Source organism: Cnephaeus nilssonii (assembly GCF_951640355.1).
Source record: "Cnephaeus nilssonii genome assembly, chromosome: 16".
In the NCBI taxonomy this organism is placed as follows: Eukaryota; Metazoa; Chordata; class Mammalia; order Chiroptera; family Vespertilionidae; genus Cnephaeus; species Cnephaeus nilssonii.
This window is the reverse complement of record NC_137087.1, coordinates 6035469-6047955: the sequence shown is the minus strand read 5'-3', so window position 1 is coordinate 6047955 and position 12487 is coordinate 6035469. Positions and strand designations below refer to the sequence as shown.

At 46.8% G+C, this 12487-nt stretch overlaps 1 protein-coding gene across 1 annotated transcript in view; it reads right to left on the bottom strand.

Moving 5' to 3' along the window:
- WDFY4 (WDFY family member 4) overlaps positions 1-12487 on the bottom strand; it is a 255480-nt gene that overhangs the window by 184962 nt on the left and 58031 nt on the right. Inside the window, exon 12 of the mRNA XM_079793291.1 lies at positions 6844-7424. Coding sequence (XP_079649417.1) covers positions 6844-7424 — 581 coding nt within the window. The remainder of the gene's footprint in view (positions 1-6843; positions 7425-12487) is intronic.

Sequence of the window (12487 nt, the reverse complement as noted above, 5' to 3'; positions counted from 1 at the left end):
CCCTCCCCATTCTGGGTTCTACCCATCCATTCTAAGCTCCACCGCCACAAAAGCCACCTGAAGGCAGTGGCCGTCTCAGCCAGGGCCCCGTGAGGCCGGGGCTGCATCGATGGAGAACAGGCTTACGCGGAGGCTCCCTGCTCAGCTGGGTTCTCGAGCCTGAGACGCACACTCAACTCCCAATGTACTAAACACACATGCACACACGTGCACACGCATGCACACATGCATGCACGCAGACATACACACGTGTGCATGCACACACCCTTATACTTAACCATGGCCATCCAGAGGAACCTGGACAAACCAGCCCAACCTGAAGGGAGGATGTGACAGAGCAAGACCCGCTCGGGAGGGAACTGCGCAGGGCAGCGTGGCCCACCCAGCAGGGAGTTAGCCAGAGCACTCTCCAGGGCACCAGGGCCCAGATGCAGGGCTGCCCTGGACAGCGATCTTAGAGAGCAGAGCGCTGTCAGTGAGGACCGCGTGGGGACCCAGCATCAGAGGGACGCCATCTGCCTCCGGCCCAGAGCCCACGGGCCCCCAAGGGAGCTGCAAGCAGTCAGGCACAAATGCTGCCTGGTGTGCGGAGCTTCGAGTTCCGGCGACGCCTAGAACACCCTGGAGGCGTGGGCATGTGGCAGGGTTTGCACCTAAGCTACCGCACAAAAGGCCAGAGGTTGGGGTGCTTCACCGCAGTTTCCCAAGCACCTCACTGGTCTCTCCAATTGACCGCATGGTACGTGTCATCAGGAAGCCCGATCTTACTGGGCTTTGAGCCTGTAATGTTTCCTGAGTGACTACTGAGTCCTATTCCAGGTGCGTTATAATACCCGAGCCATAGTCCCTAAACAGCAGATAGATATCGACTCCCACTGTGCAGCTGAGAAGCTGAGCTGAGGCGAGCATAAGTACATTGCTGCTGTCATCACAGAGAGGGGGCCCGCCGTCTCCCTGCCCCTGCCGCCTCCCGGCTCTGCTCCCCACTGCAGGAAGCAGCGTTGTGGGCACACAGGCTAAGGGGAGGGCGCCGAGCTCCAGCCCTGCTTCCCACCGGCCAGCGCGATGCTGGCTGAGCACCCTGTCCCATTCCCAGCCCAACTGCCCTGCCCTTAACCCCATCTCTCAGACAGGCCAACTTTCACTTCCCTAACCATTAGGGAAGGTCAAGGCGCTGTATTTCCTTTAATGAGAAAAAATGTGCTACTTATGAAATCTGACCCTTATACATTTAAAAATTCTCATTGTGAAACCAGGGTGACATTTGACACAGGAATTATCTGTAAAGAATCAGGCTGACACCATACACAGATTAGAAACCAAACTTAAAATACTGTGTCAAAATGCTTGGCAAAGCATCACCATTATCGTGGGGATATCTAGAAAAAGCAGGAAAAACACATACACCACACACACACACACACACCCCACTCACACACCACATACACACGCGCGCGCACACACACACGCAAATGCGTGCACACCCCCACACACACCACACACATGCACGCGCGCGCACACACACACACACACACACACACACACACACAGGCCTTTGTAGGTGAACCCAGATTCAGAGCCTGGCTCTAGCACAGTGGTTCTCAACCTTTCTGATGCCGTGATCCTTTAATACAGTTCCTCATGTTGTGGTGACCCCCAACCATAAAATTATTTTCGTTGCTACTTCATAACTGTAATTTTGCTACTGTTATGAATCGTAATGTAAATATCTGTGTTTTCCAATGGTCTTAGGCTCTATAGCCGCGGTTCTCAACCTGTGGGTTGTGACCCACAGGTTGAGAACCGCTAGCAGGGTCGTCTAAGACCATCAGAAAACACAGATATTTACATTACGATTCATAACAGTAGCAAAATTACAGTTATGAAGTAGCAACATTAGAAAGGTTGAGAACCACTGCTGCACTTACTAAATGTGTGACTTTGGCCATGTGATTGATCCTTTCTCAGCCTTAGTTTCTGTATTAGTAATAGTCTAGGGTTTGAGAAGAAGTTAAATAAAGTAAGTGTTTGGTGCTCAGACCCCAGAGACATTCAACAAATGGCTGTTGCTTTTCATCACCAGGACCACTTACTGTGTGTCTCCTGGTGCTGACAAATACTTCTGCCCTGAGCGCTAGTGGAATCAGTTGAACAAGGTTCCAAGATGAGATCCCAAGTTAACCTGCATATGTCCAGGTGGCCAGGGCAGAGGCCTCCTCGGGAACCCCTTTACCCCCCAGAATAAACTGATTAGGAATGCTCACCAAAGAGAAGAAAAAGGGAAAGGCCTGGAATCTGGCCAAGGCTTGGCTCACAGTGGGTAGCTACCGCCTCACTAAGTTCACTCTCATGTCTGCAGAAAGGCCGGGGACCAGAGTGAGGATGGGTTGCATGGCCTGGGGAAGGAAAGTCCTGGGCAAGACTCACAGTCAAAAGCCACAAATTACCCAAAGAGACAAGGGATCCTCAGTGACAGCCACAGAAACAACAGATTGTAGAATCAGACTCTCAAAAGACCCAGGGGAAAAAAGAATTATGATTCATATGTTTGAAGAAATAAAGAAGAGAAAAATATGGGCAAGGAGAAGAGCTATAAAATCATCAAGTTCATTAGAAAAAGAACAAAATAGTATCCAGAAATGTAAAATATAATCACTGAAATTAAAAATTCAAAACCTCACTGGCTGGATTAAACATTATGTCATAGCCCGCTACTAAGAGATTCAGTGAGTTGGAAAAGAGATCAAGAGAAATTGTACAAAACACAATACACAGAGACAAACACACTGAAAATGTGAAAGAGAAATAGGAGATATAAGAAATTGGAAACTAGAGCCCTAACCGGTTTGGCTCAGTGGATAGAGCGTCGGCCTGCGGGCTGAAAGGTCCCGGGTTCGATTCTGGTCAAGGGCATGTACCTTGGTTGCGGGCACATCCCCAGTGGGGAGTGTGCAGGAGGCAGCTGATCGATGTTTCTCTCTCATCGATGTTTCTAACTCTCTATCCCTCTCCCTTCCTCTCTGTAAAAAATCAATAAAATATATTTAAAAAAATTTAAAAAAAAAGAAATTGGAAACTAGAATAAAAGTAAAGCAAACATATCATTGAAGTTCTAGAAAAGCATAACATAAAAAGATGGGGAAGAAGTAGTAAATTAAGGAGAATATCCAGAACTGATGTAAGACACAGTTATCAAATTCAGGAATTCTGATAAATTTCAAGCAGAATAAATTTCAAAAATAATACAAATAAAAACACATTATAGTAAAACTATAAAACAAGAATCATGAAAAAAATCTTAAAAGCAGCCAAAGAAAAATGACAGATTACCTTCAAGGGAAGAGCAATAAAAATGCAGCTGATTTCTCAAAGGCAACACTGGAAGGCTCCCATTCTCTGCTGTAGGAAAATAACTATCAACCAAGACTGTATACCCAGAACAACTATCACTCAGGAATTATGGAAGAAAAAGAGACATTTTTAGACAAAAACCAAGAGAGTTTACCAAAAATATCATTTAACCTTTTGCACTCGGATGTCGAGTGTGACTCGACACGGTTAGCATCGGTAGCAGCTCTTTTTATACTCTTTGAATGTATCAATAATTTGAAATATAAAAAAATCCAAATAAATAAGTTTGTATGAAAAGAAACTCCAGTTTTTTATTCTACTGCCGCACTTTGTAAAATCTGGGGTATTTAAAAAATTAAATCCCAAGTAGAATAAAGGAATCGAGAAAAAAGGAAGCGAGTGCAAAGGGTTAACTTTGGAAACCTGCCAATTAAACAAGACTCAAGAATAAAACTATTAAGTCCAGAAGAGAAATTAGGAAATACTTAGTACTAAATTATATTGAAAGTACAATATAAAATTTGTGTAATACTCCTGAAGTAGTAGTTACCAGAAAATTTATATTTTAAAAAAGGACTGAAAATTAATCTCCTAATCAGTTAAATTAAGAAAAAGAATACCAGAACAATAAACTCAAAGAAAGTAGAAAGAAAGAAGGACCTAAACAGACACAGAACATTTGTGTATGAGTGACAGAAAATGCTGAAAGTTGGCTCATAGGACATACTAACCAATAAACCTCTGCCAAGAATGCTGGGTGCCAGGGGCGAGAGAAGATACCATTCATGATGTGAGGAATAAAAAGTAAGAAGGGCATTATAAAAAGCCTCAGTCAATAAATTAAAACTTAGATAAAGTGAGAAAATAGACTTGAAAAATAACTAAGATTGATCCTAATAAAAGAGTAATATGCAAATTAACTGTCACTCCACTACACCCACAAGCCACGCCCACCAGCCAATCAGGAGCGAGTATGCAAATTAACCCAACCAAGATGGCTGTGGCCACGGAGCAAGCAGGAGGCTTGGGGTTCCCTGGCGATTGAGGAAGCCAAGCTTCCCGTACACCCTGGCCGGCCCTGGACTCCACTCAGGGCTACAAAGTTTCAATTATAGAAGATAAATAAATCCCAACTAAAATGGCTGCAGCCACAGAGCTGGAGAGAGCAGGAGGCTTGGGTTGCTCCCGTGATGGAGGAAGCCAATCTTCTTGGCCTCCAATCAAGGCTACAAAGTTTAAATTATAGAAAATAAATAAATCCCAACAAAAATGGCTGTGGCCACGGAGCAAGCAGGAGGCTTGAGTTTCCCTGGCAATGGAGGAAGCCAAGCTTTCCGCCTGCCCTGGCCTGCCCTGGCTTCTGCTCAAGGCTACAAAGTTTCAATTATAGAAGATAAATAAATCCCACATATCAGGGCCTCCGCTTGGGTCGCTGGGGGGCGTGGCCGGCCTGCAAACCACCACAGGCCCCTCGCCTAGGCCACCCCACACCCCAAGGGAACCCCCACCCTGATCTGTGACACCCTTCAGGGCAAACCAGCCAGCCCCCACCTGTGCACCAGGCCTCTATCCTATCTAATAAAAGAGTAATATGCAAATTGACCATCACTCCAACACACAAGATGGTTGCCCCCATGTGGACACAAGATGGCCGCCACAAGATGGCCCTCAGGGGAGGGCAGTTGGGAGGGACCAGGTCTGCAAGGGAGGGCAGTTGTGGGTGATCAGGCCAGCAGGGGAGGGCAGTTGGGAGGGACCAGGCCTGCAAGGGAGGGCAGTTGGGGGTGATCAAGCCTGCAGGGGAGGGCAGTTAGGGGTGACCAGGCTGGCAGAGGAGGGAAGTTAGGGGCAATCAGGCTGGCAGGGGAGCAGTTAGGCATCTATCAGGCTGGCAGGGGAGTGGTTAGGGGGTGATCTGGCTGGCAGGCAGAAGCAGTTAGGGGCAATCAGGAAGGCAGGCAGGCGAGCAGTGGGAGCCAGCAGTCCTGGATTGTGAGAGGGATGTCCGACTGCCCGTTTGCAGTTGGACATCCCTTGAGGGGTCCCAGATTCTAGAGGGTGCAGGCTGGGCTGAGGGACACACACTCCCATGCACAAATTTCGTGCACCAGGCCTCTAGTTCAAGAATAAAAAGAAATGTGTTCTGACAAGAATAAATCTTCTCACAAGAAAGCATGAGGCTCTGAGTTTCACTGCCAAGTTCCATCGCAGGGAGCAGAAGATGTGGGAGCGTGCCCAGCTCACCCTGTGAGGCTAGCATAAGTGTGGTAGTCAAGAAGGAGTGTGAAAAGCCAAATTTTCTCATAAACAAAAATCCTTTAAAAATTAGCAAAGCAAATCCAACAATAATTATATCATGAGCAATTTGTGCAGGAATGCAAGATTAGAAGACCAATTAATTGACTAGGTTACTCAGTCAAGCAAAAACAATCCCAGTAGTTGGCGACTCAGGGCCAACTGCAACATTAAAGCCTGGCACGGGGAGCTTCCTTCGGATGCAAATGCCCTGTGATGTGAAGGCCAGATGACAGAGGTGGAGGCAGGATAGCTGATCACAGCGCGAACTTTTATTTTGTCGCTGCTGCGTTGGAGGAATGAAGAAAGGCACCAACTATGGTTTTGTCCTTTTCTTTCCCCTCCGGCCCCGGGCGTGGCGGCGGTTCTTTGCCCTCCCTTGCTCTGGTGGGATTCTGCCTTAGGAATGAATGAAAGTAAAACGTGGTTTGGGGCAGTCTGAGATCATTCAGGAGATTAGCCTATAGAAGTAAGAGGAGCCCTTGCTGGTTTGGCTTCAGTGGATAGAGTGTGGGCCTACAGACTGGAGGGTCCCAGGTTCGATTCCAGTCAAGGGCACATGCCTAGGTTGTGGGCTCGGTCCAACGTGCAGAAGGCAGCCAATCAATAATTCCCTCTCATCATTGATGTTTCTAACTCTCTCTGAAATCAATAAAAATATATTTAAAGAAGAAGAAGAAGTAAGAGGAGCAGTTGTCCTTGCCAGGGGAAGTGGGGACGGCAAGCAAGAACAGGAAGAAGCCACAGTTGGAAGGACACTGTGCTTTGTGTCCTGGAAGTCAAAGGGCCTCGCCTTCCCCTGGCAGTGCCGTGAGGGGCATGTAAGACAAGACAAAGCTGCCGGTACACAAGGGAGGCCGGGCACAGGCACCCACACTCCAGGAGCAGCAAAGATGCCGAAGAGAAAGTAAGCCAATCTCTCGAGTCTGCACCCAGTTTCCAAGATGGGTCAGCGTGCCTGGACCCAAAAGCACCCCACGAGCCTGTGTGCACTCAGATTGGTTTTCTATTCGCTCCCATGGTAGGGGAGCGTAGAGTCAGAGTTAACCTGGTTTAAAGAACAGAAAGTCGTGTGACATTTCTGCACACCCAGCTTGGAGCCTAGGCTTTCCCCCACTCCACGTGCAGGATGTCTGCGTAGGAAACGGGAGACAGATGCACTGATGACCGATCGCAAAGCGGGCAGCAAAGCTCTACCTCTCCTCCAGGTCCGGCCACTGCTCGAAGTTGCCGTGGGGGTCGCTGCCAGCTTCTCCCGTCTGTGCATCCACAGCTGCTTCTGGCCCAGTTGGGAGCGGTGTCTTCAGGTCCCAGCGCCGGTGGAGGGTGCCGCTGGCCATGCTGTCCAGGAAGCTGAGGATCTGGAGACAGCTCTGTATCTTGGGTGGGAAGAGGCTGACAGAGGAGAAGGCCACACTCAGCAAATCAGCAAATGGCCTGGCCTTGGTGGTCTCCCCGGAGTGCAGAGCGGCTCCTTCTTCCTCCGGGGCCCCGAAACAGCCCAGCAAGCAGAGGTCCTCGGCCAGCTTCTCGAAGAGCCCGTTCCTCCTGAAGAAGGCCCCGTTGACAGGGTCCAGGTGCAGCGCTGCAGACAGCGCACAGAGGGTGTGCAGGACCAGGCCCAGGGTCTGGCTGGGGGACACCGCCCCCCACATCTGCAGGGGCGGGTCCTGGAGAGAACCCTCCAGGTCAGAGAGCAGGGACAGCAGCCCATTGAACCCACTGGACACTCTGAAAGCAGCACGGCCTTTGGGCGTCTCCAGGATCCGGAGGAGAGACTGAAACACCAACAACATAAACATGAGTCAGGCCCAGGAGACAGACCTTTCACACTGAGCTCCCGCACATCCCGCCAACGCACGGGCTCTTCCCTCCGCAGCACAGGCACAGCCAGCTACCTGGAGCAATTCTGAAACATCGAGAGGTCAATGCTGTTCCTCTTAATTTTAGTTCCAGGTTACCACGAGCCTTCTTTCAATGGCTGCCTTGAAAGAGTATGCTCATTTACGGGGTGGACTTACTGCTCCAGATCTCAGCGCACATGCATCTCCCTCCAGAAGGCAAGCTTTCCCGGGCCCCAGCTCCTCCTTCTCCCAGCCTGTGCTCACCCAGCCTCTCCAATGCCCCGATCAAACTCTCATCTCACTGTATTAAAGCTACTTGAAAACTGCCTCAGCCTCCCCCGATGGCGCAGCGGGCACTCAGGCTGCTCACTGCTGAGGAGCACAGCACACACGCAGTCACTGAACAAATGAAATGAACCATCTCTTCTACTGCAAAGGTCACTGCTCCCAGTGAAATCTATACAATGCAACTCCCTCTTCCTCTCTCTCTGTGCAAGCACGGGTACCACTGTTACATGTGGAATGATAGTAAGTGAATCTACTTGAAGTCTGGTGTGAACTTATGAGGGAATCAAGGCAGAGAAGAGGAACCTTTAACGGGCGGAAACCCATAGATGAGGCATGCCAAAGAGCCCATACAGAAGTTTCGGCTATTCTAACGTACAAGTAGAATCTGCCTGCTCCAGATTGCTGAGGTTGTTACTGGACAGCCAATCTTCTAATTCTTTTTAAAGCAAACATTTATTGTGCACTTACAGTGTCACTCATCGAGCCCTGTGCATGGTATACACTGGGTATTTAATAAATGCTTCGGAAGGACTGCGTTTATAAAATTCCTATTCAGTGCTGAAGCTTCACGCCTAAAAGTGAAGAATGTGTGGGTGATTTCAGATAAATATTAAAAGCCTCTAGTTGTTTACATTTAGTTAATTACTCTTCACAAAAATTGCATGGGACCCCTCCAGGCACCTTAGGCATGTTTCCCAGAGAGGGGCCAGGCCGTGAGATCGAGGTAGTCGGCTCTGGAGAGAGATTTGAATTGCTTTGTCCTTTCAGGCACTTAATGTTCTAGTGACACAGGGAAGACAATGGTATGGGCAGCACAATTCAGTCAACTCCAGGATGCCTGAAACAGGGTTCGGGAGGGAGAGGGTGATGTTGTCTCTTAAGTGCACAGTTTAGGATGACAATCAATAGCATAAAGCTGGGAGTTAATAGAAAAACTTGTAGGTCAGATTTTTTAAAAGGAGGGAATAAACTAGATAAAAACTCATATAGAGAAAGTCAAATAGATACTTAGTAAAATTACAGGTAACTATGAACTATGAAGTCATGCACTTTGGGGGGAATAAAGGTAATTTTCAGCTCTATCCCTAAAATGCTGGCAATCCTAACCTAGCACCAGTGTTTATCTGTGTGCCCCTAACACCCAAATGCTGTTATCTAATACTAGAGGCCCAGTGCATGAATTCGTGCACAGGTGGGGTCGGGCCAGCCTGGCCCCAATCAGTGGGTCAGGGCCGGGCCTATAGGGCAGAGGAGATGGTGGGAGGTTGGTCGGATGGCCCACCCTGATCAGGGCCCGGCCGGCTGGGTGGAGGGGCCATGGGCAATTGGTCGGCGGGCCCTGCCCCCGATTGGGGTGGGGGGTCCAATTGTGGGTGAGGCCAGCCATGGGGAGGGGCTGTGGGCGGTGGGCCACCAGCCCCACCCCCAAATGAGGGGGGGTAGCCAATCAGGGATCAGTGGCTGGGGAAGGAGCCATGGGAGGTTGGCTGGCTGGCCCCACCCCCATTGGGATAGGGGGGGCAATCAGGGGCGGGGCTGGCCAGGGGGAGGGGCTTCAGGAGGTTGGCTGGCCGGCCCCACCCGTGATCGGGCTGTTTCGCTGGCTGCAGTAGGCGTCATAGCGATTGGTCATTCAGGTCATTATGGCATTCTGGTCGCTGGCTTTTTATATATATAGATTATAGTCTCTAAAAGAAACCTGAGCTGCTTGGTGGGAAGTCAATCCCATGACTGGGTAGGAGGACACAAAATGGCCAGGATTAAGTGAGTACGCACAGGCGATGACTCTCAAAGATGACAAGATATGATGGCCAAGAAACTGCTGAAAGGGTTCCCACTGATCCACCAATGACATTTTGAGAAATTAAAAAATAAGACAAAAGATTATAGTAACAAGGAAAATCTATGAAAGGCCTAAGTCCTCAATTATGTTCAAAATTGAAAAATAATAACATAGGGTACAGTAGAAAAATTCATCCTAACCAATATGGGTCAACTTTTCTTTTTCTGGTTATAGAAAAAGACTTCTAGTGGTTAGATCATGACTATCCACCAGAGCTCAGGAAGACAATTGTGGAGAAACTGAATTGTTGTTGTGTTCTTTGAAAGAAACTCAGCATCAGGACAATGAATCCCAGGGCTCATGAGAGATGCAATCTGAGTGGTGGAACAGACTGCCAGAAATATGGAGGCCAATGAGTATTAAGGACGAGGCAATAACCACTGCTTTCTCCTCCTAGGTGCGTATATGCCCTAACTAATTCTTTATTGGTAATCGATCTGTTCAGATTTTCTATTTCTTCTTGGTTTGGTCTTGGAAGATTATGTTTCCAGGAACTTATCCATTTCTTCCAGATTGTCCAGTTTGTTGGCATGTATTGTTCATAGTATTTTCTTACAATCCTTTGTATTTCTGTGGAGTCAGTTGTTACTCCTCTTTCATTCCTGATTTAATTTATTTGGGTTCTCTCTCTCTTATTTTTTCTTGATGAATCTGGTTAAAGATTTATCAATTTTGTTTATCTTTTCAAAGAACCAGCTCTTAATTTCACTGATCTTTTTTACTGTTTTTCTAGACTCTGTTTTGTTTATTTCTGCCTAATTTTATTATTTCCTTCTTTCTACTCACTTGGGCTTTGTTTGTTTTTCTTTTTCTAGCTCCTTTAGGTATAAGGTTATATTGTTTATTTGATATGTAAGTAATTATATGCCAACAAATTGGGCAATCTGAAAGAAATGAATACATTTCTAGAAACATACAATCTTCCAAGGCAATCAAGAAAAAAGAGAAAATCTGAAAAAAAACTGAATAGGCCGATAACCACCAAAGACATTGAAGCAGTGATCAGAAATCTTCCAGCAAACAAAAGCCATGGTCCGAATGGTTTTACAGGAGAGTTCTACCAATCACTCAAAGAAGGACTAAAACCTATCCTCCTCAGACTATTCCAAAAAATTCAAGAGGAAGGCACACTTCCAAGCTCATTCTATGAAGCCAGAATTACCCTAATCCCAAAACCAGATAAAGACACCACAAAAAAGGAGAACTACAGGCAAATACCCTTAATAAACATCGATGCTAAAATCCTCAACAAAATTCTAGTAAATTGGATCCAGCATTACATTAGAAAGATATATACCATGACCAAGTGGGATTTATTCCGGGTATTCAAGGATGGTACAATATCTGTAAACGTGATACATCACATAAACAAAATGAGAGACAAAAATCACATAATCATATCAATCGATGCAGATAAAGTATTTGAGAAAATTCAACACCCTTTCTTGATAAAAACTCTCAGCAAAGTGGGACAAAAGGGAACTCCCATTTGACTCAGTAATCCCACTTCTAGGACTATATCCCAAGAAACCAGAAACACCAATCAGAAAGGATATATGCACCCCTATGTTCATAGCAGCACAATTTACAATAGCTAAGATTTGGAAACAACCTAATTGCCCATCAGCAGATGAGTAGATTAAAAAACTATGGTACATCTACACAATGGAATACTACACTGCTATAAAAAAGAAGGAGGAACTTTTATCATTTTCAACAGCATGGATGGAACTGGAGAGCATTATGCTAAGTGAAATAAGCCAGTTAGAGAAAGATAAGTATCACATGATCTCACTCATATGTGGGATATAATGATCAACATAATTTGATGAACAAGAATAGATCCAGAGACAAATGGCAGGGGAGGTGGGGGGGCGGTTAGAGAGCAACCAAAGGACTTGTATGCATGCATATTAGTATAACCAATGGACACAGACACTGGGGAGGTGGGGGCTTGTCCAGGGTGGGAATGGTTGGGGGTGGGGATCAATTGGGGAAAAAGGAGACATATGTAAAACTTAAGATAATAAAAAAAGAGAAAATCTGAACAAACCAATTACAAGCTATGAAATTGAAGCAATAATAAAAATATTTTCAATAAATAAAAGTCCTAGACTGGATAGCTTCACAGGTAAATATTACTAAACATTCAAAAAGAACTAACACTGAGGGTGGGGCTGGCCAGCCAAGCTCCTGCGGCCCCTCCCCACAGCCTCCCCTACCCCTGATCAGCCCCCCACCCTAATCGGGGGTAGGGCCAGCAGCCAAACACCCCCCCTCCCCGGCCAACCTGACCCCAATCAGCCCCAATCGGGGAAGGCCAAGAAATTTAAAAGGAGTGAAGACTCCCAAGCTCATTTTACAAGAGGAGTATTATCTTAATTCGAAAACCAGATAGAGACACTACAAAGAAAGAAAGTTATAGGCCAATATCCTTGATGAACATAGATGCTGAAATCCTCAACAAAATATTAACAACCTGAATTCAGCAATATAAAAAATATCAATACATCATGATCAAGTGGGATGTATTCCTTGGATGCAAGGTTGGTATAATATTTGTAAATCAACTAATGTGATGCACCAAATAACCAAAATGAAAGGTAAAAATTATCCATATATATAAAAGCCAAGCAGCCAGAATGACCAGAACAACCGGATGACCGGTTGCTATGACGTGCACTGCGGCCGGCCAACAGGCTCGACTGAGGGTGGGGCTGGCCAGCCAAGCTCCTGCGGCCCCTCCCCACAGCCTCCCCTACCCCTGATCAGCCCCCCACGCTAATCGGGGAAGGCCAGCTGGACCCCACCTGTGCACAAATTCGTCCACCAGGCCTCTAGTATGATAATATCAATGGATTCAGAA